General features: G+C 51.8%; 2 protein-coding genes across 10 annotated transcripts; one reads left to right on the forward strand and one right to left on the reverse strand.

Annotated features, from left to right (window-relative positions):
* Positions 1-120: 120 nt before the first annotated feature.
* On the reverse strand, positions 121-7,345 carry RIIAD1 (regulatory subunit of type II PKA R-subunit (RIIa) domain containing 1). Of its 7 annotated transcripts, none has more exons than XM_008575149.1 (6): positions 7,259-7,345; positions 6,678-6,754; positions 4,913-4,971; positions 4,579-4,725; positions 2,051-2,097; positions 121-238 (listed from the first exon to the last, which is right to left on the reverse strand). In XM_008575149.1, exons 1-5 carry the CDS (start codon positions 7,340-7,342, stop codon positions 2,084-2,086), a joined length of 381 nt encoding a protein of 126 aa, XP_008573371.1. In that variant the 5' UTR covers positions 7,343-7,345; the 3' UTR covers positions 121-238; positions 2,051-2,083. The 7 variants fall into 7 exon arrangements, with proteins under 7 accessions (XP_008573371.1, XP_008573369.1, XP_008573372.1 ...); XM_008575147.1 differs by having other exon boundaries at positions 4,880-4,971; XM_008575148.1 differs by lacking the exon at positions 121-238 and adding an exon at positions 939-957 and having other exon boundaries at positions 4,880-4,971.
* A 4,980-nt stretch (positions 7,346-12,325) lies between these two features.
* Positions 12,326-27,292, forward strand: CELF3 (CUGBP, Elav-like family member 3). 3 transcript variants are annotated; one of them, XM_008575155.1, is made up of 14 exons: positions 12,326-12,402; positions 13,175-13,280; positions 14,497-14,579; positions 19,677-19,725; positions 20,116-20,241; positions 20,399-20,478; positions 21,558-21,701; positions 21,860-22,001; positions 22,238-22,387; positions 22,797-22,862; positions 23,167-23,301; positions 23,567-23,710; positions 24,417-24,553; positions 26,254-27,292. In XM_008575155.1, exons 4-13 carry the CDS (start codon positions 19,677-19,679, stop codon positions 24,542-24,544), a joined length of 1,164 nt encoding a protein of 387 aa, XP_008573377.1. In that variant the 5' UTR covers positions 12,326-12,402; positions 13,175-13,280; positions 14,497-14,579; the 3' UTR covers positions 24,545-24,553; positions 26,254-27,292. The 3 variants fall into 3 exon arrangements, with proteins under 3 accessions (XP_008573377.1, XP_008573376.1, XP_008573379.1); XM_008575154.1 differs by having other exon boundaries at positions 12,351-13,280; XM_008575157.1 differs by lacking the exon at positions 12,326-12,402 and having other exon boundaries at positions 12,921-13,280; positions 20,113-20,241; positions 26,254-26,339.
* The last annotated feature ends 250 nt before the right edge of the window (positions 27,293-27,542 follow it).

Below are 27,542 nucleotides of genomic sequence, written 5' to 3' on the forward strand. Positions count from 1 at the left end.
GTGAGAGGCCCCAGCCACCATCAAAATAGAACCAGGCCTGCTGCCTAACAGGTCAAAGTGGGGCAGGGCAGCCTCCCATGAAAGCTGTCTTCCTCCTTCCGAGTGAAATAAAGCAGAGAGCACAGGAAGGTCTGTTTTTAATGAGGATCTTTAAAAGCCTATGCGACAGCAGACAGAGCCCAAGGCAGCTTGGAAACCCACACTTATGGCAACACGGCCCTCATGCTTCCAGATGACCCTGCAAAACAGAAATGGTTCCACTAAATTAGTGTGGCATTTTCCCACCTCGCATTTAAAAAAAAAAAAATTCCAGCTTTCAAAATTGTTTCAGGAATCATCTTGCCTGAGAAACATGTGATGGCCTTAATGGCACAGCCTCATTTGAAGGTGAGGGGAGTAGGAAGGCGCCTAATCCGAGATGCAGTGAGAGAAACTGTTCCCACCCCTCCGGAAGAAATAGGGAAACCCCCTCCCCTCTCACCGGCAAGGTCATAAGAGAAAGGCCATTTTCAGGAGCACCCTCTTGATGCTAACAGGCCCCATCCTCACTTCCCTGTCATTCTCTTTACCCCTGAACTACTCCCATTTTCATCCTCTTAATCCATTTCACTAGATTAAAAAGATTCCTGCCAAACTGACATGCTAGACCAGCCCTGGGCCTCTATTCACAGTACTGAATTCCCCAAAATAGTGTCAAGAAAACTAAACACTTGCATTAAACTTCTCTTTAGTTTCTCCACTCGATTTCTTTCACATCCTGGACCAATAAACCAGTGCTTATTTCACAAGAGTAAAGAAGCCTCTGTCTGTAAGTGAGGTTAACACCCACCCCGAGGCTGGATTCTGTCTGGTCTCTCGCAACAGCTGAGCATCACGAGTTTGCTAATTAAGCTGCTTTCTTGTCTTTAATTAGCTGCATGTGAATCTTGTTGGGAAGTCTTGGATCCGTGAAATAGTCTGGGATAAAAATCAAAAAGAAATCATCTACACTCAAGGGGAAAACACTGGGAGGGAGAGAGCTTATTCTGCTAAAGTTACAGTGCTTGGTCCTAGCAGGTCTGTTACTGGTGACCCTGCTTTATTTAGCACGTAATATGAGATGTCACAGCAAATCCCACCCGTGCAGTTCTGAGTCTGCCAGCTCAACTGTTCCCAGAAAGGGCTTCCACAGGATGGCTCACTCCCTCCACACTGTGCCCTCGGCCTGCTTGCTGTGCCCAGGGAGCCATCAGAGGGCTCAGGGCGTCTCTGGGCTTGCACCCAGCCCATCTTGGGGCCAAAATAAATGCCAAGATTATTCTTGTCTCAACTCAGCTTGCCAGCTCCTGTCTCTGAGATATCACGCCTCTCTGCGAATACCCTCTCGGAGAAGAGCCAGGCTCTTGCAGGATGACGACAGAAGAGGGTTTTTATACACCCAGCATAATGTGAATCAGAGGCGGCATCTGCTGTGGCAGCAAAGACGTACTTAGAAACAGTTTGAGGATGTAACCAGCTCCCAGGGCTAACAAGACCCAAGAAATAATCCAAGCCTGCCCCTTCCTTCTAAATACCATTGACCTTAAGTCACCTTTGGCAGCTGAGTCCATTAGAATCACCTGGGGAGCCTTTAAAATTATGGATGCTGGGCCCCACCCCCCAAAAAATTAAATAAATATCTCTGGGGGTGGAGCCTGAGCATCAGTATTTTTTTGTTAAAGTTGCCCAGGCGATCGTATCCTAACGTGAAGCCAGGGTTGAGAACCCTGCTTTAAGATTCCCAGGGAAAGAGGTGCCAGTATGTTCCTTTGGGAATCTCAAAATTCTTAACAGTACTCACCATGAGGAAATTCTGCCTCATTTCTTATCTGTCCTCATTTTAAGAAAATGACAATGGAGGAAAGAAGCCTTCTCAAAAAAGCTCCTTTGAGGGACAGGAGGTGAAGGAGTCCCCCAGACTGTGCAGGGAGAATCCTGGGCTCATTCGAGTCTAATTCACAATTGTTTCTACACTGATATAGTCCTTGCACTGGCTTTGTCAGACACCCAACACTGATGCTGCCTTGCTTACCTGCAGCAAATTCTTGGATGTTGTCTGGTCTCTTCAAAAACATTTCTCTGGAAAACATTAAGGGATAGGGTAGGAGGTAAGATAGACTTTAAGGCAGGCTGCAGCTACCGCTTTGGGTCCTGCGCTTTCAAGTAGCAGATTAACCTGAGACACCCATCTTGGGAGTCAATAAACTAGCTGACTCGTGACAAAGACCCTTTCATCATGATTTCCCTTCAACTCGGGATCTAAGGCAAGGAGCAAAATATCCTAAATGGCAATAAATCTAGGATATCACTCACTTCCCAAGAGTTGTGCTGCAGCCAGGTGGGGCCTGTCATTCAATCAACAAACATTTTCAAAGAACCAGATACTAAGCCAGGAGTGGAGGCAAAGATGAAAAGCACGCTGCCCAGTCCCCAAGGGCTCACGTGTGGTGAGACAGATATGCAACCCCACAATGTTCTGAGGGAGTTTTACTATGAATTTCCATGGGGAGACGGGAGAGCTACAATAAACAAAGCTGAAAAGATGGACTTCAGATGTTTGGTGGCCCTGCAGTACAGCAGACAGACACGGTGACAATACTGGCAGCGCCAACGCCTCTGGGGAGTCAAAAATGTCTAACATCACATAGAGTTTTATGGTTCATGAAGTATGTTCACAAATATTATCTCGCTTTACAACAACCCTGTGAAATGGCAATTATTATGTCCCCATCTTACATATGAAGAAACTAAGTCTTTAAAAGGTTAATCATTTGCCCAAATTCGTAAAGCTAGTAAATAAAGGAGTGCGCGCCCACGTCTTGTGACTGCAAAGTCAGTGTTCTCTATGATACGTCCTCTAAACATGGGCTGCTCTGCCCTCACCAGCCCCACTTCCACATGTTCTCTTGGCCAAGGCCTCCCCTGTATCCCAAGCTTCAAAAATGTTGCTCTTCTTCTCCTTCAATTCAATTTGATAATCACTGAGCAGAAATTATGCATAAGTAACTGCACTAGATGAGGCATTGATTTTTTGAAAAAAAGACAAAATATAGTCCTACCTCGAAAAATTTACAGTGAAGTAAAAGGGAACAGGTAAGTTCCCAAATGTCCAAAAGGCCAAGTAACCTCCATAAGTGCTAAAAGAGGGGTATTAAAATAGCATTCTGGGCCGGCCCAGTGGCGCACTGCTACAGTGCGCCGCTTGAGAGTGCGGCGGCGCTCCCACTGAGGGTTCGGATCCCACATACAGACCGGCCGCTCACTGGCTGAGTGAGGTGCGGGTGCGACACCAAGGGTTGCGATCCCGTTGCCGGTCCCGGTCCGGTACGGGCGCAACACTGAGGGTTGCGATCCGTTGCCAGTCACGAAAAAAAGACAAAAAGGAAAAAAAAAAAAAGTATTCTGAGAGATCAGAGCAGGGAGAAAAGTCACTAAGAAGAGGGCCCCAAGAATCTTCACAGAGCAGCTGGCATTTGAGAGGACCCTGAAGTACACATGGGGATTCAGTAGGCAGGATGAGAGTTAAAGGACAAGAACATTCTATATCCAGGGAAACGTCGAGAGCAAAGGCCCAGAAATAGAAAGGAAACAGTCCATGTTCTATAGACTGACTCCTTGAGGGTAGGAACTGGGTCGTATTCACCTTTGTATTGCCAGAGTCCAGAAGAGCACCCAGAGGTGTCTGTGCCAGGGCTCCACGAGGTCAGTAGAACGATCAGATGCCCAGGGTGGAGTAAGGGCTGTATGTGCAGGGAGTGGTGGGAAACAGGGGAGGCTCTACCACGGAGGGCCCTGAATGCCAGGGAGAGGTGTTTACATTCAATTCCAAAGACAATGGGAATAGATAGATAAAACATGGTATAGTCACACAGTGCAGTACTGTACACAAGTGAGAATGGAGGATCCATAAGATACTGAGCCAAAGAAGCCAGCACAAAAGAGCGCAGACTGCAGAATTCCATTTGTATAAAATACAAACAGGCAAAATGAATCTGTGCTATTAGAGGTCAGGATACTGGTTACTGTTTTGGGGAGAGTGACTGAGAAGGGTCACAAAGGGTCTGAGGTGCTGGTAACATTCTATTTCTTGATCTGGACACTAGTACCATGTGTGCTTCCAGCCTGTAAAAGTTAATCCAGCTTAGAATATGCCACTTTTCTGTATGTTATATTTCAATAGAATGTTTAAAAACAAAAAAAGACAATGGTGTGGAGCCACTTAAGATTTTTCCAGCTGAGGAATAATACGGTCAGTGCTGTATTTTGGAAAGATTCATCCGCCTGGATATTTACAAAAACACCTAATACAGCCTTCCTGCAATTTCATATGGCTATCTTATCTGGGTGCCTAAAATAAGTTAGATCTCTACTCTTTCTATTTTTCAAGTCTAAAATTCAAGGTATTAAGAGTTCCATACACTGTATTTATGAGTACAGAGTAGAGAGCTGTGGCTGAATGGCCATAAATATTAAGATCTAGAAAACCCAAGCGGGGAGTTCGCTTCCCAATAAGAATAGCTCACAACTTCTCACGGTTTGTAGTGAGCTGAGAGCAGAGACCTGCAGAACAGACAAGGACAGGCATGCTGCTCAGGGTTCTGTCCCCTCTTCTTCCTTCCTCTTTTCTCACAGTAAGGACCGTGTGAAGTATCCAGCACAGATGTGGGACTGATTCTGGTTCATCCTGGAACCACTCACAGGAAAAAACTGTTACACCAAACGAACAAAAAGAAACCCTCAGACTTCAACCTCCCCCCACCACCTCCAACTCCACCCCAGAAAGAAAAAGGCCTAAAAGGGGCCAGGAGGATTTCATGAGGGTAGCTTCAGGGACAGCAAAAGGAAAAGCCTGGTGGCCTACCTGGCCTGGGGAGGGAGATGGTAAGAAAGGTATCTGGGGCTGTCCCTGAAGCAGCCAGATCCAGACACCTAGCCTCCGCCTGGAAACTGTTCCTGGACAAACAGAGAAGTAGAGCCGTCCCCAACATGTGACCAAAGCAATGCCTTCTTCATTCACCACCCCCAAGTGTTCTAATCCTGTTATTTGTGAACAATGCAAACTGTGATTTAACTCAGACTTTTAAAAGTCTATCTCCAGTCTCTCTGCTGGAACCACTCCTAACTTGGATTGCAAGCTCCCCACGATAGGAAGAAGTCATCTTTTATTTCCATTTAAAAGAAAAGGTGCAAAAAGTGATGGCCTGATCCCCAGGGTCTGATATGGACAGAGGACTCCTAAACTATCTTTTGCCCAAGACTTACCCCCCGGCCCAAATAAACCCACCTATATAGAGTAACTGCATAGGTTTCAGTTTTCCCTGTCTCCTTCCCATATCTGCCCAGAGAGTCTGCTATCATTTGGAGAAACGGCTAAAATATGAATAGTGAGATCCAGGAAAAAAACAAAGGGGCCTTGAAAAAAGACATCCCTGGGCCGGCCCGTGGCTCACTCGGGAGAGTGCGGTGCTGATAACACCAAGGCCCCGGGTTCGGATCCCATATACAGATGGCCGGTTCGCTCACTGGCTGAGCGTGGTGCTGACAACACCAAGTCAAGGGTTAAGATCCCCTTACCGGTCATCTTTAAAAAAAAAAAAAAAGAAAAAAGACATCCCTACAGGTCCTCTTTTGAGAAAACAAAGGAGAGCCTCACCCCTGGATGTAAGTCCACAGACTGAAGAGCTGGGGACCTTATGCTTACAGCACAATACAATGGGAAAACCAAGGGTTTGAATCCTAATTCAGCAATTTGAGGAATTCACCTTTCTGAACTTAACTTTTCTCACCTGTAAAATGCAAATAATAAGCTATATTTTTATAGGGTTAATGGGAAGATCAGCAAAAGTATACCAAGAAACCACATACTACGTGGGCTCTAGGGACACAAACACGGCTCCACCAGGAGCCAGTAACAGAAACAGAAGATTGACAATGCAATTATAACACAGTGTGATAACTGCTAATGAAGGGAAACAACACAGTGCATGAAAATGGAAGCCATTATTACTATTTAAACTTCGCCTGTCTATAGCCAGTTTTTTGTTTTCATCCACTGCTGCTCTATGATTTGTTTTTAGTTGTTTATTTATTTATTTATTTGCTTGCTTGCTTGCCTCTCATCCCATGAGGAGATTTTTCTGTTCAAGCAAACACCAGGGATAAACTAGAAAATAGTCTTCTTTTCCCCAAGAAAAGCGTGGCTTCCAACCCTTGCAGTTTTTCTACGACAGTGTTCTCAGGCAGAGAAAGGCCAGACAACTGAATTTTACTTAAGTTCTTCTAGTGATCTTGTTAAGCTCCCCTGGTTGAGAATAGTGTTCAATACCCAGTGGCTGCCTGTTGGGTTATTCAATGCCAAATTCCCTCTTCCGAGTGTCATAAGGTATATATCCTTACAGCTAAAGTGAGCGAATATTAATATTTTTAAGAATTTAGAGGTAACTGAAGGAAGCCTCCAGAGATAACTGAAGAAAACCCTTGGTGCCACAAATCCCAGAGTTAGAAAAAGTTCAATCGTAGGGTATTTTCTAACTTTTAGGAAGTTAGAAGCAATAGGGAGTGTTTAAAGAAAGAAGGCGACATTCATATTCATCTATCCCCAACAAGATTTGGTAAAATTTTCAATTAGTTGCCCCAGGCCAGCCTGGAAAACCACCTACCTGAAGAAGCCACTTATGAGCAGCTCCACTTCTTTGTGGGTCCTCAGGTACTTTTCGTTAGCAATCCGAGTCTGAATCTGGGAGGCAAGGCCAAAAGGTCAGGCGCCATAAGGAGACCGATTTAGGGTTCAACCCTAGATGGATGAAGGACTGGGGGAATATCGAGAGCATTTAACCCAGGCCTTTCCCCGACGATCCTTCGAAGTTTAAGCTGCCCATCTTCTAGACTGAACACCTCCATGCCGCTTCCTACTCAGGCTTGGGGGCCTTAGCTAAGGTCGGATCCCGGCAGTCGGTAAGTCCTTATTTGTATCTAACTTGGCGTACGGCAGTAATTTCGGCCCATCTCCAGCCAGATCCCTGCTTTGGTTTTCTCTGCACTTTCAGAGGCACGTCGGGCTCTGTTCAGGGCCCCAGGAGCCCAGAGGTCCGCCAGGGGTCTCCCGCGAACCCTCCGCCCCTTTATCTGGGAACGGGCCCCGCTCCCCTTCTCTCGGAGCCCTCCTCCCTAACTGGGGGCCCCTGTCCTGCGGGAGCTGCACTTTGATGGAGGCGGGGGCGGGGGACGCGGGCGCACCCACCTTGAAGTTTCGCAGCTGCTCCAGCTGCGCAGGGCTTAGCGCCCCGGGGTCGGGCCCCAGCACCCTGCCCCGCAGCGTCGCCATCTTGCTGCGGTCGTCAAGACGACGGGCGGCACGCTAGCGAGGCCCCGCCCCGCCCCCAAGCCCGGCCCTCTCCAGCGACGGGGGGAGGGGCTGAGGGAAGCCATGTGGGGTCTGCGGTGGAGCTGAGGCGTGAAATCCCAGGGCCTCTACAGGATCTACTTTCCCGTATTTGGAGACTGATTTCTGGGCTTTATTGTATACGGAATGAGCTCTTCTTCTTGACCCTACCCAACCTCAAATGGTTTTTTCCTTAGCTCTAGAGCAAAAACAGAAGAGGTTCCAAGGCAGGATCTCCCAGAATCTGGTTCCTGACTCTCTTACTTGGGCAGAAGCTGGAGGAAGTCTAGTACTGAGGAAAGTCAACCCAGGCTCCTTCCCTTTCCACTGGCCCAGAAGCTAACCCTTCCATCTGTCCTGTAGAGACCTGACATTGAAGTCTTGGATTCTTAAAACAACATGAAAGCACCCCAGTGCATGGAACAAACTGAGTTCTGCAAAGGAAGGAAAGTTCTGAGACTAAAGACGCTGGAAAGGATCTGGGGGACATCCTGTCAGAATTTCCCCTCTTGGACTGACTTTCTTGTGTAGATTTATTTTCTTTTCACCCTGGGCTCCTCATAAATTCTAAATTATTTCTCTCACTCCCGATTGAATAGGGGAGGAGAAAGGAAATTGGTCTTCAAGATCTGTTCTTCTAGTATCTAATTAAGAAGGGAAAATGAAACATAAAGCCAGAGAGCTGAAAATAGCTGCCTGGAAAGGGCAGGAGCCTGTCAATACACACATGCTGAGCTTCTCCACCCACAGAGATTGTGCCCAGCAGAGGTCTTCTGAGAGGCTGGGGAAGAGAACCCAAAAGGGAGGCTGTCTTTTCAGATGTGTGAACAACTGCCCCAAGGAGCAAGGAAAAATCACGAGAAACAAACTCAGTATTAGGCCATGGCCTTGGAGGAGTCTCTCAGAGGTCTGCCTCTATCCTTCCCAGCAAAGACCAAGGAAAAGAAGTGAAAATGTTGGCAGTTCCCAAGCCAGTGAAAACCACAAGAAGTAAATTAGGTAGTGGGCTCCAAGCCTCTTCCCACAAACCCCATCCAGGTTAGTAATCATTTGGTTGTTTGCTTTTTAGGAGAGAGAGTTAATAGAGTGAGAGGGAAATAAGCTGCCATCTGTCAGAAGTGATTTTTCCCCAGCAGAGGTTAACCAGAGGTGATAGTTCCTGTTGGCCAAGACCTGTCTTTCCCCACCCCACACCCCCCAGAAGCCAGTGGTGGAGGCTCCAGAGCTGCACTAGCCAATATGGCCACCACATGCCACCTGTGGCTCCTGAGCACTGAAATGTGGCTGTGTCAACTGTTCTAGGAATGTAAAATACACACTGGATTTTGAAGACTTAGTACGACAAGAATAATGTAAAATATCTTATTAATAATCTTTATATTTATTACATGTTGAGACAGTATTTTGGATATATCAGGTTAAATAAAATGTGTTATTAAAAGTAATTTCAGGGCTGGCCAATTAGCTCAGTTGGTTAGAACACAGTGTTATAACATCAAGGTCGAGGGTTCAGATCACCCCACCTGCCAGCTGCCAAAAAAAAAAAAAGTAATTTTAGGGCTGGCCAGTTAGCTTAGTTGGTTACAGCATGGTGCTGATAACACCAAGATCCAGGGTTTGATCCCTGTACTGGCCAGCTGCACCCCCACAAAAAATAAAAGTAATTTCACTTGTTTCTTTTCACGTTTTTAATGTAACTACTAGAATTTTTTAGATGATATATGTGTGGCTTGCATTATATTAGACAGCACCGGAGTTTAAACCAGCAAAACTACACCCATGCACACACACACATATGTACAACGCTCCCCATCCCCTGACCCCTATGCATAAAACAATTGATGGCCTCCTTCTGCCAGTCTATAATCTTCTTGTGCTGTTGGAATCAGTCAAGCCTTTCATGACTGATCACATCCTGTGGCCCAAATGTCCGTGTATGAAAGAGGTGACTTTTATTTTCTTAACAGCATTTCAGTACTCACTGTTACATATTGTGTTGGCCTGTCTTCCACTTGAGATAGAAGCCACTTGAGGGCAGGAAGGTTATGTAATCAATTCTTCATAAATTCTGTTGTAGATGTCTTCACCCTGCATTCAGTCAGTGAAGCCAGTAAGTATTTGATGACTAGCCACTCTGCCCACATACACACCCCACATTTTGTCCTTTCTGAAAAATATCCCAATTATCTGGCATTTCTCATCCCCTACCGATCTAAACCCAGGAAAACAGCTCTCCCTTTATAAAGTCAATAATCTTTTTACAAAGGTCAGTTTGACTTAGACTGCAAAGGAATAAGAAAGAGGGTGAGGGGGCCGGCCTGTGGCTCGCTTGGGAGAGCGTGGTGCTGACAACACCAAGTCAAGGGTTGGGATCCCCTTACCGTTCATCTTTTTAAAAAAAAGAAAGAAAGAAAGAGAGTGAGCTTGGGGATAGTGGGGCAGAGAAAGTATCTTGGAGGAATTAGGGCTTGGAAAGCCTCATTTCCTCCTGGAGAGAAACTCCACAGAATGGGCCCCTGAGTCATGGGTTTTTTCACCCAGTCTTTACCTCACAGGGCTCCCATCCCTCGTGGCCTGAAAGAACACCAGAGATGTGCCCACAGTCATTCAGCAAGGAGGGTCTGAAAGAGCCCCCACCTCTTCTCCCCTAAAACCTGCCTCTTGTCTCAGACCGACACCTTCAATCTGGGGATCACAAACTAAATGAAGGATTAGAGGCTTTTGTTGCCTACAGCTGTCTCCCCAGTTACTGACTGGGAGGAGAAGTGAGGGGAGTTCATTATAATTCATTTTTGTGAATATTTAATATTTCAATTAATATGATTAGCCCCAAGCCTGAATGAGCAGCAGGGCAATAGATCTGCTGAGAAGACACAGAGTAATGAGATCAACAGAGCCGTGGGGTCTTCCCCTTCTCCATCCTCAGAGGGTGTGATCTATTTAGCATCCCCATAAATACCAGGATCAGATTAGAAGGCCAGAAAAGGAGTCTGGGGGTGGGGTAGGTGGGTGGAAAGTTACTTTTGAGATGTGTTTGCACTTCTTGATTCCCTGGCACTGCCATCACATCTTCTGACCACCACCACTGAGTCCACTACCACCTCCCCACCCCCATCTTAGGGGCGGGCCCCTACTGGGAAGACCATATTACCAAGTGTAATCAAGTCCACACACACATTCTTTCAAACATATGCACCTCATGGCCCCAGAAACCCAGGCTAAGGAAGGATAGAAGGTGTTCAGCAGGGAATCAAGCCATAGAAAGGACTGTCTCTCACCAAGGGCTTAAATGAAGACAGAAGAGGAAGAAAGGTCAGGCTTAACCACTGCTCCCATTCCCAAAAGAAGTGTTTGATGTGGGAGTTAAATGCACGAACTCAGGAGCCAGACTACCCAGGCTCCCATCTCAACTAGACCTCTTGCTAGCCGCATGGTCTTAGGCAAGTTGTTTAATCTCTCTGTGCCTAGGTTTCCTCATCTCTATTTGGAGATAATGATAGAATCTATATCATAGGGTAGGGATTAGGGTTTAATGAGTTGTTAAATACAAGACACTTGGAACAATGCCTGGGACACTCTTAGTGCTCTAAGCGCTGACTGTTACTATCATTTCACTTTCAGAAGAGGAGTTCAGGAATGGAGGCCGCTGGGATTTTGTGGGGACACATTTCAAAAACACCAAAGCCTCTGTGGAGACACAAGCTCCACCCTGGGGTGAAGAAGGGAATGACAGGGAGGAAGGGTGTTCCACAAAAGCTGTGAGCCAGTCAGTGAGCACCTGATGGAAAGCAAGGGCTGCCACGGCTGGGGAGGAGCTGGGGAGGTTTGCTGTCGGCGGCAACTCTCTGCATCGAGGGGTGCTAAGAGTGGGCCAAGTGCATGGAGGGGCCAAGCTCCCTAAGATTAGGGACATGCGGATCATCCGTGGAAGTACAGTGTTCAGGGGAGTACTGCCCCCAAATGTGCTCCCACACTCCTCTGTGCTACCTGACTCCATTAGAGAGTCCCACTCAAGGACCCCAGCAGAAGGGAGAAGCAAACGAAGGAGTAATTGTGTTTCTCCGCCTTTGGCAGCTGTGGGTCTTCCCAGGAAAGGAATCAAGAATCTACTCTTGTCAGAGGTTTTACTCATTGCGCGTTTGTTAAGCACCAACTATGCACGAGTGAGACACTGTGCTAGGCACTGCGAACAGTTAAATGCTGAATTAAATGGTGTCCTGGTCTTCAAGAAGCTTACAAGTGAGAGCTCCCGCCGCCGCCGCCGCCTCCCTGCCCACGCACTTATACTCACAAACCCCCCAGAGGGAGAGAAGGGGGCGTCGGCAAATGCCAGAAACCTTAGTTATTCTTGGTTCCTTTTCTGGAAAATATACAGTCCTCTTTCTGCACTCAACTCACTCTGCTCTCCCCTTCCCAACCCCACCCCCCTTTTCATTTTTCCTTTCTGGGTCCCTTCTGCCCTTTCCCCCCAGACTCTGCGACCTGCTTCCCTACGCGTCCACAGCTCCTTCCTTGGCCCTCAAGCTGCCCAACTGTCCTATCCCGTTTTCCTTTCCCTGGTTTCTTTACTTGGCTCCCTAGATGCCGGGCTCCCCTCTTCCCCCCTCCCCCCGCCCCCCACCATCTCATGGGTCTTCTCTTCCAGCACCGGGGACAGCTCCAGCCCCCGGAACAATGGACCTCACCTTAGGGCTCCTCTATAAATTCTCCATCTTAGTGCCTTGCCCAACTCCTGATCGGGAGTAAGATGGGGGAAGGGGTATTATCAACAGGACCAGCTGCTCTTCTGGGGGCGGGTAGGGAGTCGGGGAGGAAGAAGATAGAAAGAAGGCGTGGCTCTTGCCTGGATTGTGCGTCCCTCTCCAGGGTAGAGAATTTGTGTTCTACCCCTGAGACTGACATCACTGATGTCAGGGGAAAGGAGGTGGGAGTGGGGGGGGGTGTAGAGGGGGGGAGGTTTTTGTTGAGGAGAGCGCGGCCGAGAGCAGAGCTCCGGGACCCAGGTGACCGGGAAGGCAGGCAGCCCCAGCGGCGGGAGAAGCCAGCAGCAGCCCAGGCCTGGGGACTGGGGTGGGGTGGGAGGGGGGCTGAGGGGAGGACCCGAAGGGGGGTGGCAGGGCAAAAGGGACCCCCGGAGCCCTGCCGCCATCAGAGATCAAGCATCTGGCATCAGGGATCTTCGGACCCAGCAGAAGGAGCAGCCACAGGGGAGGTATCCTCCCCAGGGAAGCCAACAAGAGATCCACCTGCCCCACATCAGGAGTGGGCCCCTCACTGACGCTGCTGGAAACCATAGCAGGCCCCTAACTCCTCAGTCTCCTCCCCATCGCCCTCCTCAGACCTTTTCCCCTGTCTCCAGCTCTCATCTCTACCTACAGTTTCCTGCCCTCTAAGCCCCAACACCCCTGCTACCACCTTAACCCTCCAGGCCCTGGCCACGCTGACCCTTAGCCTGGGATATTTGCCAAACCTCACCAGGAGGGAGACCATTTGTTTGGGCTATGCCCCCTGGTGGCATGACAGTGTCAGCCTAGACCCCTGACCCCTAGCCTTCGACTCCCTGAGCCTCCTTTGTGTGAAGAGTCACCTCTCTGCTCAGCAGTGTGGTTGGGGGCAAAAGGGAAAGCCAGCCGGGCTGGGCCCCCGGCCCCCACCACTTGCCTCCTTGTTGGGCAGCTCCCCTTGGCCTTTGGGCCTCTCCCTGATCCCCTCGGCCCCTCCTCCTGGGCCGCCCCAATGAAGGAGCCGGATGCCATCAAGCTGTTTGTGGGGCAGATCCCGAGGCATCTGGAGGAAAAGGACCTGAAGCCCATCTTCGAACAGTTTGGTCGGATCTTCGAACTGACTGTCATCAAAGACAAGTACACCGGGCTGCACAAGGGTGAGGGGTCAGGCCTGGCTGGAGAGGCTTCAGGGAATGGGCCAGGAGGCTGGGAGGAGGAGGGAAGCCAGGCTGGAGGGATGGAGTGGCTGGAAAGGGCTGATAGGGAAGGAGAAGAGTTCAGGGGCTGGGAGTGTGGATGGAGGAGCTGGAAGAGAACTCAGAGTGACCAGGGGACTCCAGGATGAAGAACTAATGGGGGCCTCTTTTGGGTGAAGAGTTGTCAACAGGGCTGCAGGGATGTGAATCCCAGAGATTGAGGTTGGGGGTTGATGTCGTGGGATGAACTCAAGAAAGGACAGAGGAACAAGAGAGCTGGTTTGGGAGATAAGCAGCTGGGCAGATGTGTGTGTGTGTGTGTGTGTACGCACGTGCGTGTTGAGCAAGACCGAGAACCTGAGTAGCCTCAGATAATATGGGAATGGGATACAGGGTCAGGTGCTCAACCTGAGAAGAGTGGACATGGACTGTAGGGCAGCTTCAGGACTATAGAGAGGGCCCTGAGAAGCAGGGTGTGAAGGACAGAGATTGGTAAAGATCTGGGAAGTGTGGGGGACTTAGAAAGTTACAAGAGCTGGGGGTCAAGGGAGGCCACTCCTCAGGCTTATCCATGGGCCCTGGGCTGAGTAGGGTGGGCTGGGGATCAGGACTTGGAGAGCTCCAAGCACTGGGGATTGGAGGGGCCACACTGCCTCCCCGCTCCCGCCAGCCCAGGGAAAAGGCACTTCCAGCTAACTGCTCTTTCTTTCCTTTCCTTCTCTGTTGCACTCTCCACCCTCCATCTGCCTCCCATGGAGCGGGGGAGAGATGAGAAATAGGGAAAATGGAAGAGGAGAGGGGTGATGATGACCAAGATGGAGGGAGATGGAGGCAAAGGAGAAAGGGGAAAGGAGAGCAGATAAGGATGAGAGAAAACTACACTACACATACTGGTCTGGCAATCACATGTCCCTTCTCCAACCCTCCCACAAAGCCCCATCTCCCAACAGCTCAAGTGTCCTTCCTCTTCCATCACCACCCGCTTTTAGGCCTCTGTATCTCTGCCCCACTTCTGGGGCAATGTCTACCCCCTTCAGATGTCTCCCCACCCTACCAGGCAGAAGATGGCAAGAAGAGAAAAGCTTCCCAGTCCTCAGTCTCTTGGGGGGAGCCCTTTAGGGAAGGAGAGACCAGGGACTCACCCCCACCCTGTCTCTCTGCCCCTGCCCCTCCTCAGGATGTGCCTTCCTGACATACTGTGCCCGCGATTCAGCCCTGAAGGCCCAGAGTGCCCTGCACGAACAGAAGACGCTTCCAGGGGTGAGTCCCGTCCTTTGCAGGGCCAGGGGGCTGAGAAAGGCCTGAGAAGTGGCAGGGGGCTCACCACCCTCCCCAGACACTGAGCATATTTTCCACCTCCTCTCATCACCAGGAAGTCCCTCTCTCTTTCTAGCTCCATCTTTCTTGCTGTAGATGCATGCACTTCTGCTTACCTGCAGATAACGAAAACAGCAATTAGTGGAGTAAATGTGACCTTTATAAGGAGCAGAAGCAGCCCCTTCCTTACTTTCCAACCTGTCCATGAGGCAACACAAGAGGGAGGACTTAGCTGATTGGATGTTATGGGGAGAAGACTCTGGACACCAAGTGTGGGTCAGGGTGAGCAGGAGGCACCCAGGCATTCTTTTGTGGCTCTGGAAAGGAAGTCTGGAAAGGCAGGTTGGGTGACTGTGAGATGGGGGAGGGGGGCCTGCTGGCCTGAGAATAGGCAGCTGGTGCCTACTGGATTGGCATCTCAGTACTGATTTCTGAGCTCAGACAGTCTTCCCTCTTGTCTCCCAGGAACGGCCTGAGGAATAGAGCCACAGGGCATCAGGGCAGAGCAGGGCCCAGGCAGGCCTGGGCTGGCAGCAAGCTGGGGTAGCAAGCAGGACAGGGGCAGATGTCATTGTGGAGGATCAGGCCTGAACCCACCAAGTGTGTCCAGGGAGGCAGCGGTGGCCTCTGATGCCACCTCCCCCCTGCAAGGTCATGCCTCTTTGTTTCTTCTTTTTCTCAACCAGCTTTGCAGATTGTCCCAAGCTTGGGCTGGCTACTGAGGGCAGGAATAAAAAACCTCACACTGCTCCCCAGTCACAAAACCTTAGGGGAAAGGATGCCCTATTCCCTTTTGCTGTCTTCTTTTCCCAGACTGTGAATCCAGGAAGTCCTACCTGAGACCTAATTCCATCCTTGCATTTGGCACACATCTGCTCAGCATGGTCTGGGTGCTGGAGACACACCTGTCCTGGCCTCTCCTCTTCCCCATTTGGGAAGTGGAGAATGATGCTGGTCATCCATCTCTTCCCGGGAGGGAAATAGACAAAACTGATGTGAAAAGGGGGGTCTAGGAAAACTAGAACTGCTTCAACCACCCCCAACTTCAAATGCTTCATAGGTCCCTGCCATGCCCTCAACCCTTGAGTACTGCAAGGAAAGCAAATTCAACTGCAGAAATCCAGCTGCCCCCCACCCCCAGCTATCTCATCCCAGTTGGTGACAAGAACAGCCACTGCCCCGAAGAGTTAGGACCTGTGCGTGTGTGTGTCCAAGGCAAGTGTGTGTTCGTGCACACATGCACATGAGCACCTGACAGGCCAGATGTGTTGGGTGTGGGCACGCCTGCCTGGGAAGTGGGGACTCTTCAAGTCCCAACTTTTCTTCCCCCTCTTTTCTCTGTGGAGGCCCCTTACAAATCAAGTTTTCATCTCCATTGCCACTTGTCTTTCTGTTGTCTCCTCATTCAGAGCCCCTGAAGGAACCAGAGGAATTGGGGGAAAAGAGAGAAAAAACAAGACCAGAGTGGGCCTGGGGGTGGGCATGTGCCCTGACTCTGTCCCCCTCCTGCTGCTGTGCAGCTCGGGCAGAGCTGTGTGCTGGGTGCCCCTCCTGAGAAGTCAGGGCAGAGAGGGAGAAGGCATCCGGATTAATGATTGTCTAGCCCTGCTCCAGAGCTCCCAGGCGACAATGCTGGGTTCTCCACTTTGGCCCTCGACTCAGGGGACAGAATCCAGAGGGATCTGACAGAGTTTCTAGTAGGAAATGAGGGGTTCCATCCTCCAAGGGGGATCCCTGCTAAGGATTTGGGGGAGCAGACCCAGGCCAGTCAAGGGAAGCAGAGGTCTGTGACCAAGCCCCACCTGATCCCTTGGATCCCCCAGGTCTTTTCTCCTGCCACCTGCCTTCCCCCTCAGACAGTCGCGTATGTGTGTACGTGCGGTGTGTGCATGTGCGCCTGCACACAGTGTACCAGCTCAGGCACACTTGTTTTGAGAAGTCCTTCCTACGAAGTCTAATCTTCATGCTCTCCTACTTCAGGTTTGTTTTTGTTTTTTTTTTACTGGTGGCATTTAGCCCTCTCTCCTTGCTCCCCATGTTTGTCACCCCAGAATCTAGAAGGTGCCACCATATCAGGGTGATGTTTTGGGCAGCAGAGAAAAAAATGGGGGCTGGGATATGGCTGTTTCCTCTTCTCTCCCCTAAGAGTCACCGGGAGTGGCTCTGCCACAGGTCCCTGGATTCATCCTGGGAGCACAGTATGGCCTCCTGGAGGCCATAGTGTGAGAGACACCCTCTGTCTGGCCCACCCTTCCTTCTCTTCTCTGGACCAAAATCCCAGTCTGAGGACATGGGCCTTTCCTCTCAGCTTGTGACTGGGAGGGTGGATTCTGTCTCCATGAGGAGGACCTGTGTGTGGTCTGGGACACCACAAACAAGTGTGGATCTGGGAGTGACCAGGCACCAGGTCTGTGCCCTGAAGAGAATTAGATTTTGTGGGAACGATGAGCTCTTCTTGGAAGTGGGGTCTTTGCTATGGGTGAGAGGGATGAGGGCCTTAAAATCATGATCATGTTGGTGGAGGGAGGGAGCTCAGCAATAGGGATTGGGGTATAAATAGCCCCTTCATCTTTGGGAGGCTCTAGGGAAGGCTTATCACCCGGTGGGTGTAGCCAGGGAAGAGAGGCACTGGCGCCTGGTTGCCAGGTAAACAGGGCACAGCTGGACTCAAGGGAGGGGGCAGGTGTGCCCGAGCTGAGCTAACAAAGCCTGAGCTTCCCACAGGAAGTGCTGGGCCGAGGAGGAGGAGGCTGGGAATGGGGCGCTGGGGGCACCGAGGGAGCCTGCCTGTGAGGGTGTGTGGGGGTGAACCTGCCATCATTGTGGTCCGTACTGTGGTCTGTACATTTGTGTGTGTCTTTGTGCAAATCCACATCAGCTGTGGGTATTTACTGATATGCTATTTTTGTGCCTGGAGGCCTGTGAGGGAAAGAACCACATCCTTTCTCTCTGGGTCCCAGGCTCCCCATCTCCACCTACAACAGCAAATCCCCAAGGGCCTGGTGGGAAGGAAGGGGTTTGTGCCAAGCATAAAGATCCTCCAGTGCTGTGACCCTGGTACCGACTCTACCTCTGGTGGGTGGGGGCAGGTGCCTGGCTGTTAAGGTGCCTGTGAGGGAATTTCCTGATTGCTTTAGCTAGAGTACAGCAGAGGAGGTGAAAGACCCCCGAGGGCTGACCCCATGCCTTGCCTTGCGTACACATGCGCACGAGTGCACACGCACACGCACACATGCACACTCCTAAGGAGATTGAACCTCGGATGGGATAATCCCAGATTGATGGAAGATAAAGCTGGGGGCAGATTGGCTGGAGGATTTGTGTGCTGGTTACCCTCCTTCCCCACCAGCTGCTCTCAGAGCCAGAGCTCTGGGGGTGGGGCCCTGGGAACGACTATCATTTGAGGTGAAGCTTAGATTTGGTGCAAGGCTGGGACACTTAACTGGTAGAGTCCGGCCAGACTGACTGGTGTGATCTGATACTTGGAAAGAAGATCCAGTGTGAGAAGGGGCAGGCGACAACTATTATTTCTGCACTTCTCTGTGTTAGTGATGCCACACAAGATCTCCAAGCGCTATAACACTAGAGCTAACGGGAATCTGACTAGCGATTGTCTGATCCATCCCCATGTTTTACAGACAAGGAAGTTGAAGCCCAGAGGAGAGAATGACTTGTCCAAGGTCACCCAGCTAGTGAGTGGCAGGGCTGGTCCTCAAACCCAGGTCTCCTTTCCTCCCAGTTCTGTGCCTTTCCAGAGGGTACCTGTAGCCCCACCCTCAGAATGCAAATGAATGGGTTATTTTATTTTAATTTTTTTGGTCACTGGAACCAGGACTGCCCCACCACCAGAAAAATGGGGCACCTAGGTGTGGGCCCAGTGGTCAAAGTCCTCAACAGCCAAATATTTTCAGACACTGAATACTGAGTCCTTCTCCCTCTCCAGTTCCTATGATGCTCCCCATCCTGGTTAAGGAAATCAACCAGCGAGAATAATTTCTAAGTCCTCTCACCAGACAAGAATATGGAGAGTGGAACTAGGACTTTCTCCATTCCCTCTGAAGACTGAACAAAGGGAGATGCTGCAGGGGTCGGGGAGAGGTTAGAGCTCTGGAGGACTTCCGTACACAGGAAAAATTGTGAAGGAGCATGGGACAGCATCTCTTCATTTAGAGCTGTCTCGGTGCTCTGGGGACACCAAGGATTTCTCTGGAGGAGGCAGGCAGGAGAAGAGACAGTAAGGCCCCTGCGGGGCGTGCGCTGCACACCTCCTTCCAGAATCAGGAAGCTTTCCTGTGCTCCTCCCCCACTCCCAGTCCCCACCAGATCCTCCACCCCCAGCATACCCTGTTCCCAACCCCCTCCCCACTCCTACTCTGGGTGTGTGGAGCAGTAATGACGTCACCATGGTCGCCAGGGCGACGGGGACGGATAAATCAGGCTGAGTGGGCGGTTGCCATGGTGCGCATTCTCCTGTTGCCACGGAGACTGGGCATCTGCTCCCTTTGTGCTGCCCGAGTGCCTTCCCCCTGGGGTCAAGGGGTATAGGAGGACAGAAAAAGAGACAGACTCACCTCTAGGGGTCAGAAGGAAGTCTAGACCTCTTTGGGGTCTCCCTCAGACCTGAGTCCTCCCTGGAGCTTCTTCATGGGGTGGCTTCTATTCCTACCTTGTAGAATTGAGGCAGCTCTGTTGAATAGCCACCTTGGCTAGGCTCTATCTCAGCATACAGGCCCTGTGGGCAGGCACCCTTCTCCCCCTCAGGAGAGCAGCACCTATTCCTGGCCAATTCAGCTGGGGCCCAACCTAAGCCTGGAGCTGTGGCCCATGAGCATCTTCCTCTGCATCCCTTCTTCACTGCCTCTAATCCCCGCAGGTCCTAATCCTAAACAAGATTAGGCCTTGTCCCTTCCTTCCCATCAGAAATTTAGAGGACCAGGGAAACCGAATGAGTCTGGGGCTTGCTCCCAGATTCTGGCCTCGGGAGGGCTCTTGGGTGTTCTGAGGAGATCCCCAGCAGCTGCCTTCTCTTCTCTCCTTTAGATGAACAGGCCGATCCAGGTCAAGCCAGCTGACAGCGAGAGCCGAGGAGGTAGGTTCTGTACCTTTCCATTCGGTCCCTATCCTGCCATCCCCAGGCCCAGGGCTTGGAGTAGCTGAGGGGCAGCCTTTCTTGAGGAAGAAAGTCCGACAATTCTGAGGAGTTCCCAGTCAAGGTGGGGTTAGGAGTTAATGTGGTCAGAGGGGGTGAGATCTGGTCCATTGTAGAGATGGCAAAACTGAGGCCCAGAGTGGAGAGCAAGTCCTCAGAGCTGGGATGAGCACTCTGTAACTGTGCTTCATTCCCCAATCATCGCCTCTTTCACATCCGAGAGCCATTGGGCTCCAGTCAGGAGCTCCAGGGAAGAGTGGAAGGTGAAGGGGTTGAAAACGCAGCTGGAGGCCCTGAACACGCCCTCTTCCTGTCCCCACCCCCCAGAAGACCGGAAGCTCTTTGTGGGGATGCTAGGGAAGCAGCAGACAGATGAGGACGTCCGGAAGATGTTTGAGCCTTTCGGGACCATAGACGAGTGCACTGTGCTCCGGGGACCAGATGGCACCAGCAAAGGTAGTCTGCCCACTGCTGCCTTTCCCCGTGGGGCCACTGGCTTTCCCGGACACCCCCATCCCCCACCTCCACCCCGCTCTCTGAGCATTGGGTTTGACGGGGAGGGATCTGGGGAGAGGGGCGCTCACCTTTTCCCCCGCCACCTTAACCTCTCTAGGCTGCGCCTTCGTGAAGTTCCAGACCCACGCGGAGGCCCAGGCAGCCATCAACACCCTTCACAGCAGCCGGACCCTGCCGGTGAGCCCTGCTTCCCGCCCCTCGGGCCTCTCCTTTCCACCTGGCCTGCCCGCCCAGCTCTGGCACAGAGGCACAGTCCACTCAGAATAGATCTTTGAATTTATTTGAAAGAAGTGTTTTGCCAGAAGAACCAAACCGCTTAGGGACACACTCACATCCCAGATACCATCCCTCCTATTTTCCTATCCCTGTCCCCCATCTACAGTCCAAATTCCCTCATCCTCCTCTCCTGACCTCTACATTCCTCAGCCCTCCCTTCATCTCCCATCTCTTCTGCCTTCCCATACCCTCCACTGTCATTTGCTGGGACATCAGCACACTCACTGGCTTAGAGACCCCAGATGCCTTTTGCATGTTTTTTCTGCTGCCCCAAACATTATTAGCATTGGGTCAACAGACTGCACTCTAGGGGGTTCCCCAGCAGAGCAAACCTCTAAAATGAAACCAGCTGGTGCAGAAGGAAGAGTGGTTCCCATAATTTGGGGTTCTCCAGCAGAGGCTGAGCATGCACTCAGCAGGCACTTGGTCGAGGATGCAGCAGCAGAGAGAACTGTATTAGGTGACCCTAGGCTCCTCCAGCTCAGAGTGTAGGATTCAATGACAATCCTTCAGATGTTCCAGTTTGGTTTTTGTTTGGCTCAGGCTGGTATTAACGTTGAGGCTGCATCTCCTGAGCACACCATCGAGATTGGGGTGTGGGGTGGGAGTCGTGGTAAGGGAGGCAAGGCAGATGCAAGGCAAGACCAGGCTGTGTTAGCACATTTTCTGTGACTAATCCACTGTGGGGATGATTTCCAGCTGAATCCTCACAGAGAAGCCAAGGATGCCCTTTCTGTTCATTAGGCCTTTCACTTTTCAAGTGCGTGTCTTTGCATTCGTCAACTTTTTCTAGCCTCTTGCACATCCTAGTGCAGGGAGAGGATGGGATTAAAATTTCCCCATCTGATGGTAGGCAAAATGGTAGCTGCCTTCCCAAAGAGGCTGAGCCATGAGGGTGGACCTGAGGCCGGGTCCTAAGGGATCTGGGAGGAGAGATCCTGACTCTGCCCTGCTGACCTGCACATGGGGTCCCTGCCCAGGGTGCCTCGTCCAGCCTGGTGGTGAAGTTTGCTGACACAGAGAAGGAGCGAGGTCTCCGCCGAATGCAACAGGTGGCCACCCAGCTGGGCATGTTCAGCCCCATCGCCCTCCAGTTTGGAGCCTACAGCGCCTACACCCAGGCTGTAAGCACTGCCCCTGGTGCTGGGCCCAGCCCACCCCCATGTCCCTCTGGGCTACCTGGGTCCTGCCCCCACCCTCTCATGCCAAGGCGCAGGACTGGGAGGGAGCCAGACCAGGTGCAAGAGGCCTGGCCCCAGTGTCCTCTCTCCCCTGCCCCCAGCTGATGCAGCAGCAGGCGGCCCTGGTAGCGGCTCACAGTGCCTACCTCAGCCCCATGGCCACCATGGCTGCCGTGCAGATGCAGCACATGGCTGCCATCAATGCCAACGGCCTCATTGCCACCCCCATCACCCCATCCTCAGGTAAGACCTGTGCAAGGCAGGGCTGGGTGGGGCATGAACAGGGCCGGGCAAGGGAGCTATAGTGAGATAGGGGTAGGGAGGGATACAAGGCATTGCTCAGAGAAGTCGAGGGACCTGGGAGGGGCTCAGAGGTCAGAAAGTGGTCTGCTTCCTTCTTCAGACTTGCTGACTGGTTCTCTGCATCTATATGTGTATGTCTGCTTTTCTGCTTTGTCTCTGTAACTTCTCCCCCCCAGGAACCAGCACCCCTCCTGCCATTGCTGCCACACCCGTCTCTGCCATCCCTGCTGCCCTGGGTGTCAACGGCTACAGCCCAGTGCCCACCCAGCCCACTGGGCAGCCTGCCCCTGATGCTCTGTATCCCAACGGGGTTCACCCCTACCCAGGTGGGGCTCTCTTCCTGCCCACCCCTGTCCCCAGCAGCCATCCAAGCCACCACTCCCATTGCCAGCAGCCAGAACACACCTTCCCTCCCCAGCTTTCAGAGTTACTGATGCTTTCTCCTGCTCTGTCAGCCTGAGCAGAGATGCTTCTTCCCATTCTTGGCCAGGGAAGTTGAGGCTTGAGGAGGTGAAGTCACTTGTTCGAGGTTGCAAGACAGTCATGGACTCAAGTCTTCCTATGCTGTGCTCTCCCTGCTTCCCACTGCTTTGTGCACTTCCCCCTTCTCACTTCATGCCCCATGCCTGGATGAGGCTTCCCTCCCCACTTGCCCTGCCTCTGCTCGGAGAGGTGCTGGTGGGGCTCCCACTGTGTCCCAGGTCCACTCTCATGGTCTGGTGCTGCTCTCCCCAGCCCAGAGCCCCGCGGCCCCCGTGGACCCCCTGCAGCAGGCCTATGCAGGGATGCAGCACTACACAGGTGAGTCACCCTAGCCCAGGCCCCTGCCCAGGTGGGAGGGATGGCAAGAAGAAAAGAGGCTCAGAAACTGGGTCTGGGCTTCTTGGCTCCCTGCCAACCACCCCCTTTAGGCTTTACTGACAAGCCATACTTGGGAGGATGGATCTTTAGGGGCAGCACACCCAGTGCTCTGAGGCAGCTTCTTCCCTGACAAACTCTCAGCCCTAGATTCTATGGCCAGGACTAGGGCAAGGGAGTGACGGTTGACTGGGAGGGCCCAGGAGTCAGGGAAGCCCATTAGCTCTCTCTGTTCTCCCCACCCCAGCAGCCTACCCAGCAGCCTACAGCCTGGTTGCGCCTGCATTCCCGCAGCCTCCAGCCCTGGTCGCCCAGCAGCCCCCACCACCCCCTCAACAGCAGCAGCAGCAACAGCAACAGCAACAGCAGCAGCAACGAGAAGGTGTCTGGCGGGGTCCTCAAAGCTGAGAGACTTCAGATAGGAATGCCCTGTGGGCTTGGGGACTCCGTTGCCCTGCACCAAGCCTAGCTCTTGCCCCATGTGTGGGGACAAAAGCGAGGGGGAGGAGAGGGCTGGAGCCCTGGCCCACATTGTTGACATTGGGATTGGAGAGTCCTCCCAGGATCTGCTTTCCCTGGGACTTTTGCTTTGAGAGTCTGTGTCTCCCAATCACTGAGTCCTTCCTTTTGTCTCTGCTGTCACCCAGGCCCTGATGGCTGCAACATCTTCATCTACCATCTGCCCCAGGAGTTCACTGATTCAGAGATCCTCCAAATGTTTGTCCCTTTTGGCCACGTCATCTCAGCCAAAGTCTTTGTTGACCGGGCCACCAATCAGAGCAAATGTTTTGGTAAGAATATGATGATCCAAAAGACAAAATATGGCACATTTTTTGCCAAACTGCAAATTAGTACAAGGTATGATACATTTGAAGGCACTTAGGTCACAACGGACCCAGTATCTGAAATCCTGATTCTTCAAGGATACAAAAGAACCACTTTTAACTCACCCAGTATCCCATACCAGTTGTTGCCCAGGCCCATCTCTTTTTTCAGAAAACCACACCTTCATTCATCTCCTTAAGAACTGGCCAGATTCATTTTCTACGAGGTCTGAAATAGGCTCCGTGTCTGGCGATGTTTGTTTTTCAAAAGGAAGACTGAGGGAGTAGGCTTTAGTTGCCTTCACATCTTTGAAAGGCTACTCCAGGAGAGAAAGGGAATATTCTCAACTGCCCTGTTTCAGAAGCCACTTAGGGTTTGGAAGTGGCAGCTTTCAAAAGGCAGGTTCAGAGCTATCCAGGCTAAGGGGCTACCCTGAAAAGAAAGCTATAAAGTATGTCCTAGTTTGTGTGAGTAGTCAGACTGGATTCATTCATTCGAAGCATCAGTCAACTAATTCTTACTGAATGCCTACTCTGTGCCAGGCAGTTTTCCAGGTACTTGGAATACCTGGAGGAAGTAGGGTGGTGCTGGGAAACCAAAGAACAGGCCCTGGCCCTAAGCACAGGAGAGCAAGATGGGGCCAGGCTGGGCCTCATGCCCCTCTCATCTCAGGTTTTGTGAGTTTCGACAATCCGGCCAGTGCCCAGGCTGCCATCCAGGCCATGAATGGCTTCCAGATCGGCATGAAGCGCCTCAAAGTCCAGCTAAAGCGGCCTAAGGATGCCAACCGGCCCTACTAAGGGCCCCAGGTGGGTCCTGCTCCTGTCTTGTGCCCTCTGTCTCCAGCCCCTGCACACTGCAGCCAGGGCCCTCAATTAGACTGCCCCCACCCCATCTTCCACCACCCTCAGGGATGCCTACCCCACTCCCATCCCTGACACTGGGCACTTCAAGCAGGGATCTGGGACAGGTCCCTCAGCTGTTTTCTATCATCCGAGTCTCTTCCTCTCTCCCCCCTCCCTCTCCCCCTCCCTCATGCACCAGCGTGCGCGCGCGCACACACACGCACACACGCACACACACACACACACACACACAACCCTTGTGACCCCAGAAAGAGCCAAGTCTGTATATATATCTGTGTCCACTGCCCAGATCTTCCACAATATCTGGTCTCATTTGTCTGGTCATTGTCTGTGTTTCTGTGTCTTTCTCTTTCTGGTTTTCCTTTGGGTTTGGAGTGGAATTAGGGGATTAGGATTTGGGAAATAAGGGGGCTTGTTTAGGGTACTGGAAGGTCCTAGAATCACTGACTCTTGGAATCTCTGCTCTCCTGAGAAGTAGGGACTTCAGGTCCTCATTGTCCTGGACTTCAGGTGATTTCTCTTATGAAGCAGTAGACCCATGGGGCAATAGAGAGTCCACAAGATAGACTAGGGGGATCCCAATCTCCAGGCCTCCTGGGAGTTGTTTTGGTTTAGGTGGAGGAGGTTGAAATGTTGCATTGCCTATGAATTTTACTTATCAGGTCCCCTCCACCCCATTGCCTGTCACCACCCGGATCTCATGGCCATAGAGCTGTGAACCTTGGTTATTGTTGTGTTATTTAATCTCTTTTGGACCAAACCCTTGAAAAAACACAACCCAAGAACGATACCCACATTTTCTGTTTCTCCCCTTTCCCCCCAATCCTGGCTGCTTAACTTCCCCCACCCTGGGGGCCCCCAGCCCAGGGCCCGTGTCCATTGTCGGCCGAAGCCCCCATCCCCGGACCCCTGCTCCGGGCCCCTGTAAGTTGCATGGAATGAGCGTGTTGTCTTTGGAGCCGATCGTTTGTTATTTGGGGAGGGGGCCGCGGAGGGAAGTGCCCCCCAGCCCAGAGTCAGGGCCAGGGGCAGTGCGCGGGATGTGCTTGGTCAACAGTGGTTGGTGACTGTGGTTTGTGTTCTGTGTATTTCTCTCTTGCTTTCTTTGTTCCTTTCCAAAAAGGAATTAGAGCATTACCTAGGGGCTGGGGTGGTCTCACCCACTGAGACTCCATCCCTAAGCCCATTCCTGGGTCCCGGGTCCCACCCTGGCCTTCTCTGCAGATGTTCCCTTCTCTTTCTCTAGGAGTCTGTCTCACACGCATCCCCTTCTTCCTTCTCTCAGTTATCCCTGCTTGCCCGTCGTCTCCTTTCTTTGTCTCTCTCCCCCACTAGGTCTCTCTGTATCTTCCAGTCTTTTATTTTTTTCATGGGCTGTTTGACTGTTTCCTAATATCTTTTGGTTTCTTGTATCTTTCACCCCCTCCCTCCTGTCTCCTCTAACCCTGCCCCTTGCTCTCGTGGCTGGGGGGGGGAGCCAGATGGTTCCATTCGGACTGAGGCCTTTCTGATGACCTGCCTTCCTCAGGCAGCCCCATCCTAGACACTGCCAACCCTCCGCCAGCTTCCTCCCTTCCGAGAGCCTGTGACCTGCATCAGCTGCCGTCTTCCCTATGCTTCACCCATGTTTCCTTCCTTCACAGGTCTGCAGATACCAGAGGAAGGGGCACCTCACACCCTCTTCCCACAGCTGACCCCAGCCCTCTCTGCACATCTGCCCCAGGCCTTGACTGGGCTCTGGGACAAAAGCTGCTTCGTGGCCCTGGGGGCAAAGGACCAGCCCACTCCCACCACCCTGCCTCTCTGGAGAGCCATGGCTATGTTTCCCTGGCTCCAAGGGCCTGATTCCTCCCAGAGGCCCTTTTGGCCTTTGTGAGGGAGCAAGGAAAAAGCTTGAAGTTTCCAGGGTATCTGCCTTCTGCTGGGGCTTCTGTGGTGGGCCTTCTGTGCCCAGCATCTGTACTTGCCTCCCCACCAGGGGGCCTGTTCTACCTGTGCAGGCCCCGGGAGGGCAGGGGGGCCGCCTACACATTCCCCAGCCCACCCTTGTCCCAGCCAATTCCCCACATTAGGGGTTTCTCAGACGCTGGCTCTCCCACCCTCCTCCACCCTCAGCTAGAGGTAGGATATCCCTGAATCCCGGGCTCCCAGCCCTAAAACTCACTGCCTCCCCCAAGGGCCCCCTCTAAGGAGGATGTGGGGGAGCCCTGAGGGCTGCCTCTCTGCCAGTCAGCCACAGAGACCCTCCTCCTTTCACGAGGAAAAGACCTCCCCCTGAACCCATAAAAATGTTTACAGTCTCTGCTGGTCCCCTCCGTGTAAATACCACTACCACCCGTGCGTTATCCAGCCCGCCCGGCCTGGCCCGGACGCTGCCATCTCTTTCTGGGAGTTTAGACAATGTTGCCCTTGAATTTTTTCTCTCTTGATTTCTCCCTTTGCTTTGGGGGTAATTGGGTATTTGGGAGGAGGGATGTAGGGAGGGCCAAAGGGGTTTATTACCTGATCATTTTCTTTAGGAAGAGGTTTTAGGGATAATAAAAGGGTGGGGGTGGGAGTGGTAAGGGGAGACTGGGGAGTCAGTTTCAGACAGTTCTCTATGCTTAACTTATTTATTTATTGCATTTTACTTTTAAAGAGTTGGTCTTTTCTGTCTAAATAAAGAAAAAAGTTTAAAAGCATAAAATAAGAGTCTTGGAAGGTTGAGGGTAGGGGACTGTACTCATTGGGAATGGGTAGGGAGGGAGGAAAGAGAATGAGGTTTGGGAGAGAAAACGATATCAGGGAAGACCCAGCTATGACTTTTGAGCAGTGTCCAGGCCTTGCTCATGGCTTTATGATCCTATTCTACTGCCCTTCTTTGGGGTTTAATTCTGGAATGTTCTGCAGAGCTGGGCACAGGGGGAAGAGAGCAGGTGAGCAGGGGCACCTA

Source organism: Galeopterus variegatus, unplaced genomic scaffold, assembly GCF_000696425.1.
Source record: "Galeopterus variegatus unplaced genomic scaffold, G_variegatus-3.0.2 Scaffold1148, whole genome shotgun sequence".
NCBI classification, from domain to species: Eukaryota; Metazoa; Chordata; class Mammalia; order Dermoptera; family Cynocephalidae; genus Galeopterus; species Galeopterus variegatus.